Source organism: Xyrauchen texanus, chromosome 25, assembly GCF_025860055.1.
Source record: "Xyrauchen texanus isolate HMW12.3.18 chromosome 25, RBS_HiC_50CHRs, whole genome shotgun sequence".
In the NCBI taxonomy this organism is placed as follows: domain Eukaryota; kingdom Metazoa; phylum Chordata; class Actinopteri; order Cypriniformes; family Catostomidae; genus Xyrauchen; species Xyrauchen texanus.
Genome location: NC_068300.1, coordinates 26,367,115 through 26,389,997, shown reverse-complemented (window position 1 = coordinate 26,389,997; position 22,883 = coordinate 26,367,115). Strand labels below are relative to the sequence as shown.

The 22,883-nt window shown below is 38.2% G+C and overlaps 1 protein-coding gene across 1 annotated transcript; it reads right to left on the bottom strand.

Moving 5' to 3' along the window:
* Positions 1-881: 881 nt before the first annotated feature.
* On the bottom strand, positions 882-22,605 carry LOC127618414 (constitutive coactivator of PPAR-gamma-like protein 2). Its single transcript, XM_052090846.1, is given in 17 exon segments — positions 882-6,392; positions 7,777-7,840; positions 8,268-8,400; positions 8,484-8,501; positions 8,504-8,699; positions 8,821-9,030; positions 10,200-10,314; positions 11,132-11,381; positions 15,361-15,532; positions 18,059-18,305; positions 18,433-18,719; positions 18,822-18,895; positions 19,033-19,135; positions 19,276-19,404; positions 19,856-19,938; positions 20,038-20,284; positions 21,266-22,605. Coding segments are annotated over 17 exon segments (3,120 nt in total). The 5' UTR covers positions 21,776-22,605; the 3' UTR covers positions 882-6,110.
* Between the last annotated feature and the right edge of the window lie 278 nt (positions 22,606-22,883).

Below are 22,883 nucleotides of genomic sequence, written 5' to 3'. Positions count from 1 at the left end.
ATTCCCCTCCGTTCCTGGCAATGGATTCTACAGTCTAAAAGTGGCCTCAAGAAGTGAAATAAAAACAAGCACCTACAGCTTGTGGGGATTTGATGACACTAAATCTGTCAACATTGACAATTGCGAGTGCATTCAAAGAAAAATGTGACCATATGGAAATGTGCCCAGTCAGCACATCGTGTCTCCAACTTCATATCTTGTGAATAATAAACCTGGTTCCTTATTTAACCTCATTTGGTAAAACTTAATCTGGTTAATATCTAGGCTATAAAAAACAATATTTGGTTATTTAATATAGAGCGTTTTTACAGGGCCAAGTATCTATAATTCCAAAATAAGAGTTTAATAAGTGTTTCAGGGATGTTTTTTTTTTTTTTTTTTTTTTAATAAGTCCCACATTATTCACCAAATCTTCCTGGTTATTATTGGGATTTTGGTTAAACAAACTGCATCTGAATTGTATTTCTTTTGGACTCTTATTGTCTGTTTATGTCCCTGTCAAAAAAGTACTAACTTTTTTTTATTACATTCTATGAATCGATTTTAATCCTTTGGTTCAACTAATCAATTATTGGGATCAGCTAAATCCACTATTGGTTGACCTCTAGCTGTGTGCCAAGTGCAATGTTTCTAGCTTGTGATTAAAAAAACATTTTTAAATAATTTTGTATGCAGATGTGTGAAAATGTGTAATGATGAAGCTAATACATTGTTTATATTATGCCTTTCTTAATAATAATTTCTAATTTTTAAATGAATCTCCAAATATTTGACAGTTTGCTCAATCTCATGCTTTTAATGGTTTCTTTATGACTAGGTGACACCAAAAAGAGTGAAAGTCTACCAAATAAACAAGAAAATAAAACCAAAACTCTTTTTACTAAAAGAATAAATTTTATTTCAGCACTGTAAGTCATTTCCCAACCATACAAACATGACTGCCAACTTGGAATCTCTCTTTCTCCATCTCAGCCTTTTGGCTTTCTCCCCAATCCATTGTGAAATAAGACCACAACAGCAAGACAAATTAAAAAGTTTCTTTTCAAAACAATCAGGTGCTTTCTTTATACTAAAAATGAGAAATTGTTAATAACGATCATAACCATAACATCAATAATAATAATTAACTTTACCCTTCACTTCACAAGTTGTTTGGAGCTTTTGGAGATCTTGATGCATGCATCAATGCGTTTGTGTTGATGATGAATGAATCAGTTTTCCAAGAACAGACGACAGAATGTGTTGCCTACAAATGGATGGGCCTAGACTTGACAGTCTTGGTGCTATGGGGGGGGGGCACATGCTATAAAGCAATGGTAACAATATATAGAGGGTTCTTCCAGAAAGTGAAGGATGTCAGTGGGCCACTGTACACAACACATTTCTGTTATCAGACAAGGGTTGAAACCTGACAACACCAGTAAAGAGAATACATGTGGTCCTGTGGAGTGAAGGGCTACAGAGCCAGGATACGGGGTAACAGGTTTAAAGCAAGAGCCAGATCTGAGGTCCTGACACAAAACTACAGGAATGCACAGGCAAAACTCTTTACCAAAATAGCGATTGTGTGTGTGTGCATGGTTACAGTATGTTAACACTTAACCTATCAATGACATTGAAGCTACATATTTCAGAGGGACAATACATGTGCATGAGAGCTGATGAAGTGTTCTAAGGTTAATCTGTATCAAGAGCGGAGTCCAAGGCTCCACTTAAGGAAAAAAATATCTTCATTGTAGCTATGAAACTGGACGATACAAGATTTAGCCACTGTTCACCAAAAAGATGTAAACACCACATTTTCTTCATTTTAGTATCAGATTATCGATCCTTTAAGTATTCTTATATCATAATTGCTGAAAATATTTAACTGTATATAATATTTTACAGTATTTTGTTTTGGTTGAAAATTAATCAGAGGAAAATGTGTCTGTTTTGTGCAAAAAAGCAACAAGACGTACACTCAGCTTTGGATTTTAAATAGCCAAATCAATCATTTAAAAAACCCTAAAGGGTTATTTTTGTAAGCGACAATTACATCATAATGGTGAAGTGGTATAAACAATACCATACAAAATACAGGTGAGGAAAATTGCAATCATTACAGTTAAAAAATATCTAGCTCCGCTAAGCAAATTTTAATACTAAATGTAGCAACGGTCAAAGGAGAAGTAGTTGTAATAACATTAAGAAAACAAAGAGAAAAAAAACAATTTCACAACAGATTGAAACTAAAGATGGTAAGGTTAGATTTCTTTGTTCACTGTTGAAAATGTTACCAACTTTTGTCTAAGATTACTTTACAGACAGATTATTAGACTAATTAGAAAAGTTAAATTCTCTCACTGTTAGTATGAAGAGGTACAGAGAGTCGTTGCACGGTTAACAAAGGCAAGAAAAACAGAAGAGTTAAAAAGAGGGAGACATTGCCATCCGGGCAAACTATGGATATAGAAAAGACAAATGCTTGCACATTTGAACCTTTTGTAAAAAAAAAAAAAAAAAAAAAAAAGGGGGGGGGGGGGGTTGGGGGACAAAAATACAAAATTTTTATTAGTTACCAATTCTGTATGTTATCGGGTTGGTTTTATCAAGACCGGGGCCAACATCTGGAGCTAAATTGTGCCATTCTAAAGACAATGGCTAGACCAATCAATCTCCAGTGCATCCCTCTGATATAATTAAAATATCATTCTCTTGAGTATATATATTTATATATATTTATATATCTGATTTGACTCTATATTTCACCCTCATACGTCTCCATAAATGCTGAAAGTATGAGTGTTTAAGCAGCGTTCTAGAACAGAGCAAAGCTTTGGAGAGGGTAACTTTGGAACAAAGCGTCTGAAATTGCTAGTTAAGTCTTCAAATAATTATATAACAAATTAACAGCACTCTGGAAAATACACAGTTTGAGCATGCAGATGTTTTACTATTATTTTCTCCCTCATACTAAACTGGGCTGCGCTTCCCAAAAGCATCGCAAGTTTAAAATGTTCGTAGAGACCATTGGCGCTCAAGTTGTTCGTAGAGCCCACTGGCGCAAAAACTCAAAGTCTCTACGAACAACTTAAGGTTACGATGCTTTTGGGAAAGGCAGCGCTGATCTCTACAGGTATTACAAAGGTATAGTGAGTGTGAGAGATATTGATTATCTTTATTTGGTATGTCTGTATATTTCGGTTTATGCTGTTCCATTCTTAGACTACACTTAAAACTAAATGTGAACAAGTTACTGATATTCTATGACAACAAACACACTGAAAATAAAAACTAACTGAAACTGCTTTTATCACAGATGGAAACAGAATTTAATGTTTTTATAAGGATCTATAGTTATTCGGCGGCAACGGAAATGTCAACGTTGTGTGTACATTAAAGGGTATGTCTCTGTATGCACTATAACATACTGGAGATCCTCTTGAAAACTAGCACTACTGTACTTGACTCATAATAAAATGTGACAACCTAAGGTTGAGTTTTAAAATGCTCTAGCATGCATGACATTGTACCTTATTAGTTCAAGAATAATACCTGTCATGGTACTGTCAAGATTACTTATTTATTCTTTGTTAAAAGTCTGTCCAGTATATCCAGTAATTTTGATATCTCACTGTCCTTTGGGAAATAAACATTTTAAATTAATTTTGTGTCACTACTTATCCGTAGTAAATGCATTCAAAATGCATGCTTCAGGTCACTGTGAGATTTCTGAAGGCCTTTGAATGTTTTCATGTTGACGGGTAACTGTCTGGACTCCTCAAGAGTGACCATTTGCAGAATATACATAAAGACTTAACTATAATTGGTGTCTTTCAGTGTCTTAATATACTTTTAGTGGCCCTAAATCTAATATTATTGATCAACTTCTTATCTTACTAAAATAAGGTGCATCTTATGACTTCATAGAAAGCTGTAATGGCATATTGACAATGTCAATTGTACAGATTCTAAACTATGACGATTAAATGAAATAGGCTCTCTCGAGTGTATAAGTTATTCTTACATTTAAATTTAAATTCTCATTCATTACGTCCAATGAATCATCAGTTCAAAACATGAATTTAAATGTTTTTAAAATGGATTTAAAACATTAACACTCAAGTAAAATTATATCCTACCGTTTGATGTGAAACCGTCAATATATTGGCAAATGGGGCTTTAATCTTTAAGGTATTTCATTTTTGTTTAGATTTTTTTAAAGCCCATTTGCCTAAATAGAAGTGCTATCTGTAACAGAAGTGCATGAGTTCATAGGACTGTCACAAAACAAGACAAGACAGATTATTTTCAAAAACGGTCTGGAGAAGTACAGACTCAGATTTTTTTTGTCACAATATAAAGTGATCCTAAGCTTTGTTCAATGATTGCTTTTAATTATTTTGAGTGCTAAAAAATGTCAATGATTTTAGCTATGGTGGGAGAACGCACATGCACAAAACACCATCCACATGGCACACGTGCACAAGGCACAGAGGAGATGTGAACGACCAGGGTGTGGGAAAAGTTGAACTGCTAAAAAAAAAAGCAGTTTTTAAAATAAATGTTTAAAATCATTTTGAAGCTGAGAGATGCCAAATGGCAGGTCTTTAAGTATGTCTAAGGACTGTGTGCATTCTCGACCACTGATAAAATCATTACCCTAACATCATGTACATTTGGGTGTATATACAAACATCTGGGATGTCAAACAGTATCAGGGTTCCATTTGAAAACACAGTTTTATATTTTCTCTTACTCTGGCAGAGGTCTCAATGTTTCTTTATCCTGGTACAAGGACAAACCCAGTGTGTTTCATTCATATTAAAAGTGCAGATTACTACGCACTCCGTTCTCACATTCAAATGGGTTGGTGCTAATTTGTACGCCATACTGGTAAACAACACGCAAGGTAAAAGCTTACATAGACAGTTTAACTGTCTAGGAATGAAGGTTACTAGGCTACCAACCAGCTCATTAGTAGGAAATTAACCAAATTATGGGCATCTATATATCACAGTACTATCTTCTTATAAACAACAATTTAAGTGCTTTATGTTAGAATACAATAAATTTCCAAGGGCATTTCTTCCTCTGTGGAGGAGAGGGGCTTGCATATCGATATAACCTGGGACATAAGGTTTAAAAAAAAAAGTGCTTTAAAAATTACATTTATAACTATTTCAGTAGCTGTAGGTTTGGGATTAGGATCTCCTTATCCTAACGGGGGTGTAAGCTCAAAAGAATCTGACAAGATTGTCACAAGTTTACATGTGAGATAAAGGAACAAAGTTGAGCAAGCTAAGCGATGTTGAGTGCAATCCGAACGACTCTCTTGGACTCTTTAATTCCCCCTGTTCATCCTCACTCATACACACCTCTCAGCACATCTCTTTAAATTCTTTCTGAGCCTGAATACAATGGGAACATTTCCACATGCACTTCACCCTACGATAATGGCCAAAAAAAAAGGGACTACCATGTGTGTTAAAGCACACTGTGACATACAAATACAACCCGTGTTTTCCATCAGTTTCCACTCATCTACTGTATTTAGGGCAGTGTTGTCTTTGAATCCTCCACAATGGCGCACTGCATAAACAGCAACAGTTAAAGTAGTGCGTTTCTATGCTGTGTGGCGGAAACTTTAGAGTCAGATGTTGCTGTGCTACTTGACACGATGCAACAGTGTTTTAAACAGGTACATTTTAAATTATGCTTTGGGCAATAAGGGCCTTTTATAGCCATATTAGGCAATCATACATATGTATGATTCTTTATATCAGTGTCACCACTGACATAAAAGGTCTCAAAATAAAACGACTAGAACGCTATTCACAATGCTACAACACTGATGGGCCAGTGGAAAGGATGAGGTCCAGAATCCGAAGATTCAGGGCGATGTGAAATCGAAGTTTGTAATTTAAACTCGCACAGTTTTAAACCAGAACCGGCTATTAAGGTGACAAATAGACCGCATTCCTGTCCCTGTCCATCTGTAGCATCATAAATTATATCATGACAACACAAAGTGGCTACTGTGCCCTAAATATTAAAATTTGCAAGGAAAAGGCAGTCGACCTTAGATCATTCCCTCTCACTCATTCATATTACATTATGGGATGTAATTACTCCTCTTTCTGTAGTGCACCATCTGATGGGCAGTCATCAAGGCAACAAATGGCCTCTACCTCTACCCCATCTCCTGACTGGTTGTCTCTGCTGGCTAAGGCACACTGGATTGACTGGGCCAGTGGTGGCAGGTCAAGGGCTTGACCAGCTGAAGAGCTGCCGTTCAGCTGCTGCGACACAGTCACTGTTCCCTCTGTGGGTCCAGCGGGCCGCCCCACTACTTTAGGATCTTCAGTGAGCTTTGGGGGGCTGGTGGAGGGAGGTGAGGAGGACAGAGTCTATGAGAAACATTGAGGGAGGGAAAAAAAAAACAATCTCTTATCAATGCCAATGTGTGCAGTGTAATATGTGAGCTAGGGCTGGGCAATATGTAAAAAATATTTGATCGAAAATCACCTTAAAAAATACTGCAATATCCGAAAATATTGTCAACCCACTGCTGAAGGTCATTGAATATTTTAGCTTAATTGATTTTGCTTTAAAAAATTACATTGAGAAAAAAATGATATATATATATATATATATATATATATATATATATATATATATATTTGTATTTTATTTATTTTTAATTCAAATAGCACTTTAAGTGAAAAAGATACCCTCTCCAAATTTACCCTCTCATTTGCCATCATGCAAGTATTCATCTACAACAACAGGTGGGAAATTACTAATAGCCTAAACATTAAGAACTAAAGACAATAAAAAATGTAAAGATGATAATATTAATTATAATAATAATAATAATATAAAGAAAATTAAAATAAACCATTACCTACAGGATGTTCAACATATTACAGTATAATATTCTCTTGTGTTCCTAAAATAATGCTGCCAAATAGGCGTTCTTATCGAATTTGTGTTTGTATTGCATTTCGTTAATACAGTTATTGCTGCCTGATGAAAATAGTGAACAAATCACTTTTGTCTTTATTTCATTAATACAAAGATATATTTAAGCAAAGCTGCAGAGCTTTCTATTCACAACGCATGTTAAGCGTGAACTACGTTGAAATAAAGCGAACTAAACTTCAAGCACCCCCTGAGATGGTCTTCGGCCATTTGCAACATTCTCATAACAATTCTTGCAAACAGTTTTCAGATGACTGAAACAGAGAAGAGTGATAACTTTACATGCACAGGTTCCACGAGACAGGCTCGTGCTGTATGCCTCTGAACAAACAGCGCATCAGACAAGGGCATTGAACTCTTTTCTTTTGCCTTTTCTTAAAAATATAATAAAGTGTGATTCTTCAAGCACGTGTCTTTGTGTTTAACAGCATTTCTTATCATGTGTTACTTCAACACGTCTTACAAATCGCACACAACTGTTGCGGGTAGATCAGCAAACTTCCCCGCTCATGAAATACATGCATTTGGACGAGGAGCTTGAGAATAAAGAGCTAGATTTAGCCTTGTTGCATCTGGCGGATGCAAATTTCACACCCTGGGCTACTGTTTAATATGTCTGGTGACCAGATCCAAGGTTGTGCCATTTATCAATATTGTTGATCATCGTCTGTCAATGAGGGTCGAAATTGGCATTGGGATATTTGTGAGACATCGTCAATATCCGATAATATCGTTCTATCGCCCAGCCCTAATGTGAACAGGATGGGATGAATACTGTGTATTCTTAAGAAAGTTATACGTTGGATTTACCTGTGTTCTATTGGTGGTCACTTTCTTCCCTCCCCTTCCTTTCAAAATCACTTCTTTACCCCTTCTGGGAAAAAGAACAACAGTACAAAAATAGTAGAAAAAGATAGGATGCTGAAAAAGAATTAGATATGACTGCGTTACGGATGCACTGATATTTCGGCCAATACTGAGAGCCAATCATTTTTTCGTAAAGGGCAATAACCAATATGACTGCTGCTGATATTATAAATCAGGCACGACATACATACATACACAGAAAAGGCACACAGTTTGAATTGAGTGTAAGGCTTGATACTCACTAATGTGGCTGATATAATAATAATAAAAGTGCTGATATATGCAAACAAAATAACAAATGATGCAACTGTCAAATAAAAACAATTCAATGTGGCACATTGTCAACATTCATAGAAAAGGACTGTAAAATGCGCATGACAGTAAAGAATCAGTCATCCAAATGGCTGCTATGTAATGACAAAGAATGGACTCACCCTTTCCCTCCTACTGACACCACCTGCATGTTGAAACCCCCTCTGCCTCGAAATGGTTTGTTCCCAGCCCACTGACCAACTACCATGCCAGCTATTTCCAGCTTGCCACCCTGGGGAGGTATAGACTGGATTCCTAAAAGAAAATAACCACGTGAAATAGGGAAAATTTGCATTTCTTGACCAAGCACACTGAACAAAAACAGAGTAATATCCAACCTGGGAAGGCCCTGGGCGGTGCTGGTGAGGATGAGGTGGCATGGAGCCCAGCGGACGAGGAGGGTACATAGGGTGCATGGTGTAGAAAGGGGGCACCATGGTAGGGGGTAGGAATGCAGGGGGTGGCAGTGGTGGAGGTGGGGGAGGAGGTCGGGAGAGGTTGATGCCTTCTAGAATGGCCTGGCGCATCTTCTCCACTCTAGAAACCAGTTCCTCCTGAAATGAGGAGACATTTGTCAGAGACATTTGCTTTATTTTCAATTAAATCTACACCTCAACCACACTCTACAAAATAACATTATCAACAGCAAATTATCTTATGGCAAAGAATTGTTACCTGGCCTTCACACATGTCAAGTAAAGATGCTCTGTCTCTGGTGGCTTTAGCTAGTTTGATCTGGAACAACTTCCCATCAAAAAAGCCCCAAGGGCAGCAGTGGTCCCACGGCAGGGGCTGTCCACATACATCATTAACAAACAGGGCAGTATCCACTCCACTCATGAAGAGAGAGGCCAGCTGCACTCCACGGTTATCCACCTTCTCCACCTGTTATTGGGAGAAGAGGTGAAATACGATCAAGGAGGTACATTGGTATCAGCCTTTTAAATGTCACAGAAATTTGTAATTTCATATTTCTCAGAGCTCTTTCAAAATTACCAAACAGATTTTTTTACTTTTTTTTTTTACAATTTTTTGCCTTGAAATTCTCGACCATGGCAAATTGGCAACCAGGCACGCGTGCCAGCATTGGCACATGGAGGGGTAATCACTGGCACACCAGCAACAGCGAGAGAGTAGCAGACGTATTTTATTTAGATGAAATTTGGCTCGGTATATCGGCTTGTGATGTGCGACCTACACAATATTAGGCAGGTGGTTTTAATGTTGTGGCTGATCGGTGTAAGAACATGCAAACATATCTATCTCTCTGCTCTTTTTTTGTGTGATTTGAGCAATTAAACTTCACAAGTATATATTGAATCATAATCAAGATTTAACCAAACAATATTTTCCTATTTAAAATTATGTAATTCACAGCATATAAGAGTCAACATGTTTACAATGCATTTAGCTTCTGTAATGTGTCATTTCAAAGTCAGCTGAAAATTCAACAAGAAAAACTGTATGTTTGGACTTTATCCATCAGGAATTGATTGGTGAAAATGTGTATTTAAAAGGTGGTTGAAGGGGTGTGGTTGGAAAAATAAGAGGGCATGGTGATGTCAGGTAAAGAAATAAGATGTTTCAGAGGCTGAGAAAGTCGTTAAACTTTGAAACATGAAGACTATCAATGTTTTTTCCTTTGGAAAAGCATGCACATTCACAATTAGACAAGGAATTTGAAAAAAAGAAAATGTTGATTTCATGTTGACATAAAAGGATTATTTTCAAAATTTATTGAGGAGCAATACGGCTCATACACCATAAGACTGGGAATAGCAAACACCTTTGGGGACTAAATTAAAGATTACAAAACATAGTTTTTGAATTGTCCTCTGAAGAAAATGACATTTACAAAACGAATCATTATTCAGTTATATCAATAATTTACTATTTATCTCTTATTATTTAATATCACAGTATAAAAGTACATATTTGTTGGATCTTTTCACATTAATAAAAATGAATGCGTGCCCAAGGAATTCATCCTACTGTAAATTCATATGGGATGGTCAGTGTGCCATTATGCAGAATTAATGAGACGCATGACTTGCCTTGAGTTCCTGCAGTTGGTCAGGCTCATAGAGCTGGTTGGACACAGCTTGAGCCAAAAAGGCATCAAGCTCATGGCGCTGAAGAATGCGACCTCCCGGCCACTGCATCATATACCTGTATATAATTAGATATAAACACAATACTCACTGTTCAATACATGCAGAGAAACTGAGAACAGTGTTTACCATTAATTACCTAGACTGTGGAGGCCCACAGTTTCATAATGAACTGAAAATATTTTTACACTTCTCATAATAACATAAAAGATCTCTAACATTGTGGTTTGCGCAGCTGCTTCGGCAAAGGGAAGATATAACTCATATATAACATGTTAGCTAGCTAGCTATAACTAGCTCTATTTTTGTCTACAAACTAAAATGTTTCTACTACAAAGTTGAACAGGGAAATGACTATGTGCCCTCCTCATCCTGTACATTTTTTATTTTCTAAACAAATAAACCAGTTCAACACAGGTAAACACTTTTGCTTAATTTTTTTGATGGCTCAAATGTATGCTCTACTCAATTTTGTGTTTAGACCATTTGTAAACTGCATTAAACTCTGTCTAGTTTATGCTTTGCGAATGTTACTTTTTTGCCATGTCATCAAATTCATATCTATACAACCAATGTGTTCATGATTAAATTACTACTAGAGCACAAAATTGTTTACAAGTGCACAATGGTCTTCATAGATCTAGCCTCTTAATTTTGCTCAAAATGTGCACCAGATTGATGCATTTAACTTCACAGGGAACACGCCCCCGGACCCCCCTAGAGGGTCCGAGATCCACCTACCACAGTACCACATAATTCTATGGGAAACACCTGAGATTAAAGTATCCAAATTGGACTAAGAGCTATTCCAATGTGAATAAGAAAAGAGTTTACAATGTCTACCATTTTCTCAACACAGAAAGGGGTGTGGCTACCTGAGTACGCAGCACATGAGCAGCAAGTGAGATGGCACACAGGCCGGGTTGAGCAGGGCAGGGCAGTCAGAACGCATGCAGGCCAGAAAGGCTCGAGTGCGGCGGCTGCGGTCCTCGGAAGCTCTGCCCAGCCACAAACGCCTCAGGTTGGGACACGTCCACTCTCGAAAACACAAGGCTGGAACGAGCTCAGGGGTCAGGGCAGATTTAGCTTTACTGGCACACCACTCCTTTACAATGACCGGGGGCACTGTGTAGTCATACATAAATGAGAAATGTTAGATTATACTTGATCTTCCTCAGACATTCTCTTCCCCACACTCAGAGCACACAGCAGGCTAGGGGTTGAAAGGTATGACCAAAATCGTATCATAGTAATGGTATTTACAGGGGTTGCACAATTAATCGAAAAACGATTCGCAATTACAATTACAGATGGAACGATTATGTAATTGTGAAAACTGACAGTTACAGCCTTTCATTTAAGTCTGCTTCTGTTGCGTCAATGGCTTCTATCTTCAACGCATTTTTGCAGTGGTTGAGTATTCTAAACAATCACAGACATGTCCGTTGAGCAATGACATGGGAATGGCCAATCAGAGATGCTTAAATTAGTCCCCCGTCCTATCAGTAATAACAACTAATCCTAATACGCAAGTTTTAAACAGTCTTGCTTTTTGTTTCACCTATGCTTGCGGTGGCACATGAAAATTAATAATGAAGAAACATCACCTGACACTCTGAAAAAAAACTGTAGAACAAAAGCGATAAGCACTTTAGAATTATTTTGGATTCATTGCATGATGCGCTGCTAGATTGGAATGTAGATGGTACATACACTGCAAACGAGAAATGCAACAAAACTAAAATGCTCACGTTCTAATCAAGGCATAGATACAGTGTAAATAACTGATTTATTATGCTGATTAGACAGCTTTGTCTTTAATGAGAGCATTTGCGAGAGTGCAGAACTCTGTTTGGAGCTTCAGTGAGCTCGCACTGAACTGCAGGACTATATAAACCTGCAGTCAGTGACAGCTTCAGTCACTGTAATGGGAGAGTTTGTCACATTGCTTGAAATCGGTGTAAAATTGACTAAAAATGTGATAATGGTTTTGTTTTGTCATGTTAATAAGTAGGTAGGACTGTGTAAAATAGCATTAAAGTAATTCATCTTAACTGTTGCAAGCTTGTTTTGGAGGTGTAGCCAACATAAAGAATATGGCATGAATGTTTTATTTCATTCAATATTCAAAAATCATTATTATCGCATAAGACCCACTTACCCCCCAGCTGCTATCGAACCAACACCGATCAAAAATGGCTGTTTTTAGTTTCCCAAGTGCAACTGCGGAGGCAAAATATGATCTAATGGTGAGCTTACATGAACAAGACCACCATTGAAGAGCTAACGGTATGAATGGGCAGTCTCGCCACCACAGTGCTTACTGAGCATAGTAAGTACCTTGGTTGATTTAAATAATCCGTTAATGAGTTTGAATATTGAATGTCATATTATTTACTGTACATGGACCAATAATTTAAGCATCATTGCAATAATGCTTTAGAGGTGTGTTAAAAGGGTAAAGCGTGTATTTATCAACCTGTTACATGTCACAAAGGCATATTGAATCAAGTAAAAACTGTTTTCATATTTCTTCTTTAACATAGATATCACTTTAAAATAACTTATTAGGCCTACCATTAACAAACATAACTATGATATTTAACGCATAAAAAAACTGGAGCCTAAATGTAAGATTTTTAGTGCATCAGTGAGAAAACACCTTATAACACCATTTAAAAAAACTCAAACAGATAAACTGAATGAGTCTAGTTTGAAAATGTAGTAAAAAAAGCATGATTATGTGATCACACATCACTGAATTCTATAATGTGCCAAGCTGGCCAGAGGTGGGTAGAGTAGCCAAAATCATTACTTAAGTAAAACTACAATTACTTAAAAAAATAATAATACTCAAATGGAAGTAATAGTAGTAATGTTAAAAATGACTCGAGTAAGAAAGTATCCAATTAAAAGAATACTCAAGTAGCGGGTAACTCGTTACTTCCACATAAAACATAATGGACGTTTACGCCCCAATATCCCATTGCATAATACACATGTAACATGTATTACACAAAAATAATAATAATTCTTATTGTTACTTTATTAATGGAAATTATCATCATACATCCCTAGGTTGTTTCAAACTTTTTCTTCCATGGAACAAAATAAAGGAGACACTAGACAGAATGTTATCCTTAGTCTGCATTTACTTTCACTGCACGTTTTTTTCCCCTCCATGTTGTAAAAGGGAATAGTGACTGAGACTATCAGTCCCTAACATCTTTTGGGTTCCACAAAATACAGAAAGTCACATGGATTTGGAACAACATGAGGGTTTGGAAATTATGACAGAACATTAAATGTATTCAATTCTACATCCTCTGTTAAAAAAATGTTTTTGGATCCAGCAATACACAACAATTACAGACCAATCTCCAAACTGCTTTTTATTTCCAAGATTTTGGAGAGAGTTGTTTATTCGCAGCTCTACTCCTATCTAAATACATTTAACATTTTAGATGCACTTCAGTCTGATTTCAGACCCTTGCACAGCACTGAATCTGCATGGTTGAAGGTCACTAATGATATTTTTCTCTCCATGGATTCAGGTTCACCTGTCGTCTTAGTTTTATTAGATCTCAGTGCAGCGTTCGACACTATCGACCACAATATTCTTCTCAATCGTCTAGAGTGTACGGTTGGCATCCAGGGTATGGCCCTTCAGTGGTTTTCCTCCTATCTAAAAGAAAGGACGTTCTCTGGAAATTTAGGTCATTTTTCTTCTACGTCAGCTCAATTACAGTGCAGTGTCCTTCAAGGGTCGATTTTAGGACCCTTGTTATTTTCCCTGTATATGCTTCCTCTGAGCTGTTTTTCAAATCATATCACTGTTTTGCTGACGATTCCCAATTTTGTTTCCCAGTGAGTGTAGACAAGAATAGTTTATCTGAGAATGCCATTAATTGCTTAAAAATATTAAACTTTGGCTGGCAAACAATTTCTTACACTTAAATGAAAGCAAAACCAAAGTTCAGATTTTAGGTTCCTCCATGTCCCAATTAGGTCCTCTGTCGCCAAATGTACAAGATCATATGAGAAGTCTTGAAGTGATTTTAGACTCCTCGTTACTTTTCAATAAGCAGATCAGTGTTGTTGTCAAAGGTAGCTTTTTCCACCTTAGACCTATCGCTAAAATAAAACATTTCAATATATAATTTTTTTTAAGATGTACCTTTATTTTAATACTTTCCCATAAAGATTAGGAAATTGAGATCAACTCACTTATTACATCAAGGTTAGACTATTGTAACTCATTGTAAATTGGTCTGCCCCAAACTGCATCATCCCACCTAATGCTAGTTAATGCGGCAGCTATGCTTTTAACAGGGTCAAGAAAGTGGGATCACATTTCCCCGGTTTTAGCATCTCTACACTGGCTCCTGTGAAATTCAGGGTCGATTTTAAAATTCAGATATTTGTCATCAAGGTACTATCTGGTCTCGTGCCCCAATATATTAGTGACCTTCTCCTCCCTTACTCCAGAGGACACGAGCACTCTGGTGGGGATTAAATCCTATTGAGGGTTCCTCGTTGCCGCTATAGATCTACGAGTGACCGCGCCTTTTCTGTGATAGGTCCTAATCTATGGAAGAATCTCCCTTTCCATGTGAGGTCAGCTACATCACTAGGCATATTTAAATCTTCTTTAATTATTATGTTTTATATTTAACTTTAAATCAATCTATTTTTATATCACTCTGCAAAGCACTTTGGGTCAACTTCTGTCGTCTATCTATCAATAGAGTTTGACTTCACTTATCTCTGTGTTTGAAAGCTTCTGTGTCAGAGCTTGTTTTCTGTTGTCCATAAGAAAAATACGCCGCATCTGTCCAATGCATGAATGCTGTGCACGTACGTTAGATACCTTCATCTCGCTCTCCAGAAGTCAAACACGCAATCGGCAGAGCAAATTACATTTACACCTAACGTGGATGTTTACATGGATTTATACAGTAGGAACTGATATATTGCTTAGTTTCTGATTTTTTAAATTATGCAGCGGATACAATGTGGTATAAACACTATAGCAGCCAGAATCTCTAATTCTAGCTCTACAGTCACATCTACCCAATATTTATGCTATCCCCACTCCTCTCACCGTCAACAGGACTGCGCTTGCGCATAGCCAATCTCTCCAGTCTTCGCTGGGTCTCAGCCAAACTGAACAGCACTCCGTAGGCATACTGGCGGGCAGAACGGAAAAGTAGAGAGGCAGGAGGCAGGTCGGGGTTGCACTCGTCCTCTATACACACTGGCATCTTCATCTCCCCCTGATAAGTGATAGTAGAGAAAGAGAGGATGTGGTAAGTAATAGAAATTAAGTGAGAGATTAAAGCATATATAAAACAGGTATTATTAGCTGCTTTGAGCTAGGGATGCACCAATCCGATAGCTGGATCAGTGTTGGTTCAGATGACTCAAATTTTTAAACAGATCGGGTATCGGTCCGACAAGCCCGATCCAATTAAAGTTGTTCATATGACTAGTGCATTTTAATCAAAGCCACTTGAAGACGTGCGATAGCTCTGTGAATCGCAATAGGCGTTTAATAAGTAAATAGTATTTTATATTTTATAGTAATATAGTACACACTCACAGTGCGTAGGTGAATGGTGCTGCTCTGTTGACAAACACGTAAGCACACACATCCCATGGTGATTCACACGTGGCTATTTTTAGCCTTCACAGTGGTGCGAAATATTTGAGCGCTACTCACAAACAACATCTCAGATGTAGATGCTCAATAGTTTGGTTCACTTATAATATGCATTTAGAACGGCACCGGAGGTGCATTTTACCAGACTTCGAATAAGAAGCGAATTAAACTACTGTGAACTTGCCTACAAACACACAAATACAGGACTTTCTGGAGAGTTTCGAATGTCAAAATAAAGGTGTGAGGGTTTAAAGGGTTAAATATATTACTAAGGTCAATAATAATAATATTGATAACAATGTATTATTATTGTTGTCATCATTCATATTTGTTTACAATTAATAACAATATTTAGGTTGAATGAGTTCCAAAAAAATAACTGTGTGAAAATTGGACTGATGTCTTACAACTAAATTGAACAAAAAAAAGAGTTCTGAATCCTTTAAAGTCCAGCTGCAAGTTATAAAACAATAAATAAAATAAAAGCAAAAATAAAACACTGGTTTCTTTTCTAATGAAGACTTGAAGACTGGAATTACTGTTAATTTTGCTGCTACATTATCCAGTATACTAGTTAATAAAGTGTTTCTTAATAAGCTATACATTTATATTGAAATAATGTGTAGTTAGAGGTTTGTGTTTCTTTATATATTAAAGAGCACACCCAATTAGTTCCACACAATAATGTAAAGATATTATAAACTGATTATGCAAAAAAACAACACTGGCATCGGATCGGGATCGGCCGATACTGAGGTTTCTGACATCAGAATCGGAAAAGAAAAAGTGGTATCAGTGCATCCCTACTTTGTTCAATAACAGGAAAAAGATAAACTCATCATTAGTGCCATGAATTGTTATATCAAGTAATATCAAAATTCTGATGTAGAAAAATGTATCATGTTGTGACGTTAGTGACAAAAAAAGTAAAAAAAAATATCCTGAAAATATCCATGCATAAATCGCAACACTACATATTTTTTTAAATCAACTATTTGGTGAGTTGCCTAAATGACTACTTAACTAATATAGGAAGCCCTGCATACATTAGGCAGGTTTGGGTTCAGCTGACCCTAATTCAAAACCAGCTAAACAAAGAACAATAGAATGGAGCAGAATCCAGGGGTCTAGAGAAACATTTATAACATCTAGTTGGACTAGTTGTCTTAAAAATGCACCTCTCATGGCATACAAAGTCTGCCATGATATGAGTCGATTCAGAGGCGATATTATGTGCCTATATATACACAATCAATTAAAAAAAATTTTTGGCCATCAAATGCAACCAAAATATAATTTTATTATTTATTCAGCTCTATGTATACACATTGGGACATCCACAACAAAATATGGTACTTCAGGTGCTAAAAAAAATAATACAGATAAATAATATAAAAATAAAGTCAAACACTAGTGATCATCACTCATTTGATGACATCTAATTTTTCAGTTTAGTGCATTTCAAAATACATACCCATGAGACACTGTTTCCAAATATCTGTGGTTTTCTTGGCAAAAACTTCCACAGTTGAAATGAAAAATTCTGTGTAGATGTGTTAAATCTTATAACTGATGCTAGTGCTGAACAGGTGATTTCTCTTTCCCTTGTTAGTGCTGTTCAGAATGTCGGCGTTGTCAAGACGTTTCAAATAATGGTTGAACTTGCTCCATGGTACTTTAAAATAACAAATTCTCATGTAAAATTCAAATGGTTTGCATGTGCAAAGATATCGATGGAAGCCCAAATTAATCGAGCATGTGAGCCGGCTCTGCGTTTTTGCCCGGTTGATGCGCTCGTACAGATCCGGTCAACGGAGTTCGCATTTCGTGGGAAGCCCGGTTGACGCGTGCACACGCCACACGGAGAGCGGAGCACAATTTGGCTTCAAAGACCCACATGAAAAGAATATTTAGTGCTCAAAGTGATATGAATGTAATAAGGTTGCTTCATCGCCTGACGGAAATGTGGATGTGGCTGACTTGAGAGTATTAAAATAAAGGTACATCTTAAAAATAATTCTATATTGATATTTATGCGTTGTATTGATGACATTGGATCTTTGGTCATTGGATCAATGCATCGATCCAGATCGATGGATCATTACACCCCTAGTGGTTAGGAGAGTACAAACAAACCTACCTTGGTCAGGATGTGGTAGATCTGTGGGTACATGAGTCCTCTCTTGTGTCTGTGCTCTGCCACTCTCAGCACCTCAGCACTGATCTGTGGAAGGGGTGGAGTTGTGATGTCCATGTGACTACGTGTTGGCATGGACAGCAGTGATGGGATGGCCGGCCCACTTCCATTACCATGGTGGCTATCCCCAGAAGCACCCCCTCCCCGTCCACTTGGATCTTCCCATCTTGAAGACTTGTCAGCTAAATGACTGAAAACAAAATAATAATATTCACAATATCATATAAATCAGATTGCTAATAAAATGATTAAAACTTGACATTATTATGGTGTAGAATAGGTCTACATGTGCATGCAAAGGCTTCATGTGGACTCACTTAGTGCTGGTGTCATTTTGTTCATCCCCATCTGAAGATGATGATGATGAGGGGGAAGGGCCTGTGGGAGCAGCTGTGTGATGATTGGGCTGTCGGCTGCCACCTTGAGAGGAATCATATGGAGCAGACCAATCAGCAAAGCCCATTTTTCCAACTAGTGAATCATTACAGTCCTGCAGAGGCCGAGAGGGGTTCTGGCATAAAAGAGCAGGACCAATGGCAGGGCTGGGTCCATAGAGCCCACCGGGATAAGGCACCTTAACACCTGACACCTGGGGTAGACCAAACTGTTGAGAACAATCATAAAATATAATCTGTTAAATAAGACTTAAAATTAGTAAAAGAATACTGGTGAGTAGAATCGCCAATGGTTCTATGACCAAAATTACCTGAGCTTTACCAGGCTGCATTGCCCCCATGTGGCATGGAGATCCGCTGAACTGACCAGGTCCAAAGCCTGGAACTGCAACAGAATGCATATTGCAAATTAATCCAAAAGACAGTAGAAGATGAACCACCAACAAAATAATTTGCCTGTCCAAGTTTAGATATAGCTCACATACAGAATAGCATGGTCAGCAAACACCACATTATACCTACAAAGGTAAGGAGAAGGTCCCATGGAGAGAGGTCTTGGTTTACTGGCCGCTGAAAAATACTCCACTGCCTTCTTGAACCTCTCAAATTTATCTTCAGTTCGAGACTGGAAATGAGAAAAAGGGGAGAGTTCCGCATGGAATGATTAAGTGTTACAAAAGCATATAATCGGTTCAGAACAGAAGTAGTATATAAAGGAGCAGATGGATGTAATATATTGTGGGCATTTACACTGCCATGCTTTACCTGTGACTGCTTGAAAACATCCTTGGCCACCAAATCCAAATTCCCAAGATCTTTGATTGATGCCACATACTCCGATACAGCCTTGATAACAACCTCACAGGGAGGGAGGACTAACTGGTGTGCCCTTACCTGAATAGAGAGAGAAGACAAAACTGTTATGATCAGGGTAAGTTATATGAATACATATAACAGCAAACAGAATTTCAAAAAATAATGATTCTTTTCAAACAGATTTTAAAAAACACTCCCCCATTCTTTCATTGATTGGTCAAAAATATATTCCCACCCCAAATTCACACCATTGGTTGAGCCAATGTGATGAGCTGGTCTAGACACTCAAACAAATACAGCAATGTTTCAACAATGGTGTAGATTTACAATTTATGGGCAATTCAACCTACAAATGGCTTGCATCGAGATGACTCTACATATTAAGCTGGGATATGAAAAAAGTATTTCAACATTAGACACTTTAATTTAAAGTCAGTTGTATTCTATCACAAACTGCTGTCAATGAAGACGGGAAATATTTCAAACTGTGCAAAATTTTACGCTTTAAAATTTTCTAATTTTTACGCACCTTGAGGGAAGCAAGTGGGTGTTCTGGGCCTAACAGACTCCAGTGAAAGGCAGCCAAGTCTTCATCTGGAAGAATGTGGTTACCTGTTTTGAAGACCCATATTTAGAGAGAAACAGTTTAATTCAAAGAACAAAATAAAGCTAAATCAACAAAACACAGCAAAAAATGTGTTACTCTCTTACCAAGAAGAGTAGCAAAGATGGGTAGGTGCTGGGTCTTGAGGCCAAGCTGGCGAGCAGCCTCTGAGAGCAAGTACTGGTGAGTGGTCAGATTCTTGCCATTCCAGGAGAGCTTGAGGGCATGGGAGCTGAAATAGGCTGGAACATTGCATAGTGCAAACTCTGAGTCCTGTGCAATCAGACCCTGAAAGCCACAGTCTCTGTACAGGGATAGCACCTCTTGATGATGGTCCTCAAGGGTCTGCACCACCTATAGTTTGAAAACAGTGGAAAGAGAATATTTTTTCTTTTTCTTATATATAGAAAAATAGGTTACACTTTACAATAAGAATCCAGGGCTCAACAATAAAAAAAATAAATAAATCACCCGCTGGTTTGATGCCAGTGTGACAGAATTTCGGGCCTTTTGATGGAAATATCACTTGCCATTTTGGGCCAGTGCTGCATTGTTGCTGAATGTAACTTTTGCTGATCTTCTATATGTGTTTTCATGCCTTTCAAACTTATTTTTATTTCTGCCATACTAGTAAACTGATTTGGTAGTAGTAGTAAGAGTAGTATGGATAGTATGCCATTCCAAACTCAGCCCATGTCATCGTTGTAATTGGCGAGTCTGGTCAATCGCGAGAAAGTTGTGTCACAGCTTGTGCAGCCACTTTGGAGCAACTGCACCACCTGACCCAGCCAGCAGGTCTCCTCTTGTGGTTTTTGATGGCACATGTCACATCTAAAGTCAGACAAGATTTAAAACAAACATGCACTACTTCAAGTCCTGCGCCGATTGATCTGTGTAGAGTGCATTTAGTCGAACACACCTGATAGTTCTTAGTTACCAATGCTATAATTTAATTTAATACATGTGTAAAGGTATACAAGAACAAGACGTTTGCTGAGATTATGCAAGTAATATTTGGCAGTGTTTCTAACATGGCAGCCCCCATGAGGGGACCCTCTCCATGTAGAATAAAACATATTTACTGATAAGGTTACTATAATGACTGGAGTCTTCATCTCATATCAGTGGTCATAATTTTAAGCATGTTTCAAAATTGCTATTCATTTATTAACAAGAAAACCTTTTTAATAAAGGGAAGGGGGTATATTGAGTGCACCTTTAATATCTTATTTTGTAATTATGTAGCTACAACAACGATGCACAACATGTTAACATTTCTTAGCCAACCCAAGCAGATTATTGAGGAGGGCATCCTCTGATCCGCAGGCCACTCACCCGCACACGGAATCGGAACATGGCGAGGCGGACACAGTGGCTCAGGCAGGCCGGGGGCAGGAACCAGGCTCGGGGAGGGGGAGTGGCCTTGCTGCCGACGTGGTTGACGATGAGCTGTGCTGTCTGCCGCTGCCCCTGTGCCCGGCGCGCCCACTCCGGCCAGCGATCCTTCCCAAGTGTGCCGTTAAAAACCACCACCAACTCCAGTCCGCCCTGATATAAACAGGCCTGGGAGAGAGCCGCCAGATAGCCGAGCATAGCGTTCCACTCGCCTCCACACACCCAGTCGGTCTGGTAGCCCCCGTAGAGCCGCTGAAGGCCAGAGTCTGCGTCAACGAGAATGCGAGCTGGCGGGGGAGGCGGAGGCAGCGAGCTTGGATGATGGGGATAGTGGTGGTGGTGATGTGGGGGCTGACGGCCTACTGTTCGCGCGAGCTTTAGAAGGTCTACTGGAACGGCCGCCCCGGGGCAGCGTTTCTCCAAATACTCTTGAAACCCTTGAACTCCCATGTTTTGCCCTGTCTTTACACCTGTCTAAAAGCGCGAGAAATGTGAACCTTATTTAAAAGTAGATTTCTAGGTTATACGTTCAATCAGAGTCTGTGAAGTAGATCTGGCCTGTTACAGTTCAATAACTAATAACATTAATTGTCTGCAATGTGTTGCGTCTGGTAAACTATCCGACAAATGCAACTGTCAACCAACCCCCTTGTAATATTACAAATGCATGTGACTATATTTTGACATTTGTTCGTGTGTCCATTCCTCACTGTGTTCCGGTGGTACACTAATATTATTATCCGAACAACCGACTATTTGTTTTGATTCATTCCAGTATTGCACCATGAAAAAAATGTAACCACGGTCTACAATGTAACGATGGAGGATAACGGCGCGCACGCTACAGTTATGTCGACAATGTTGGAAACATCGAAATATAATCCTATTTACTACCCATCTAGATGCAAATTAAACACCGACTATACAGTTACAAACCAATATGCTCGCTGGGTGATTAAAACTAGCTCTATGTTTTAGTGAATACAGTATGTTTTTCCTTCACTAGATAACAGTTATAAGAGCTACAGTTTGTGGCTAACAAACTAGCTCGCGCACTTCGCCAGTTAGCCAAGATCCCGGCGTGATTGACGCGTCAACTAGTCGAGACAAATCGGGTGCAGCTGCGATTCGGAATGAGATGAATATCTAAGGGAAAAATAAAGTAAAACAACTAAAAAAAAAACAAAAACCCGACGTAGTCGCCCTCGCTCTCTGTCTCACTCACGACTTCATGTTGAGGAGAGGAAGATACTTTCATGCGACGTCGGCCATCTTGCGACTTCCCCGCGGGCCTACAGAAAGTGGGAGGAGAGGAAAGTGGGAGGAGCGATGACGCTATTTCTGGGGGGTGTAGTTTATTTACTGATTGCTACGGTATTTAGAAGGTTGAATAAAAGACTACAACTACCAGTACATCCTGGTAAATACCCGACGCACCTTAAAGCTAAATGAAAGTTTCATTCAAAAGTTGACAGGGGGAAAAATGGTTTAGTATATTCAGTCATAAAAGCTAAATTGAAAGTGTAGTCCCTGAAGTTTTCACTTTGTTCAAAACACA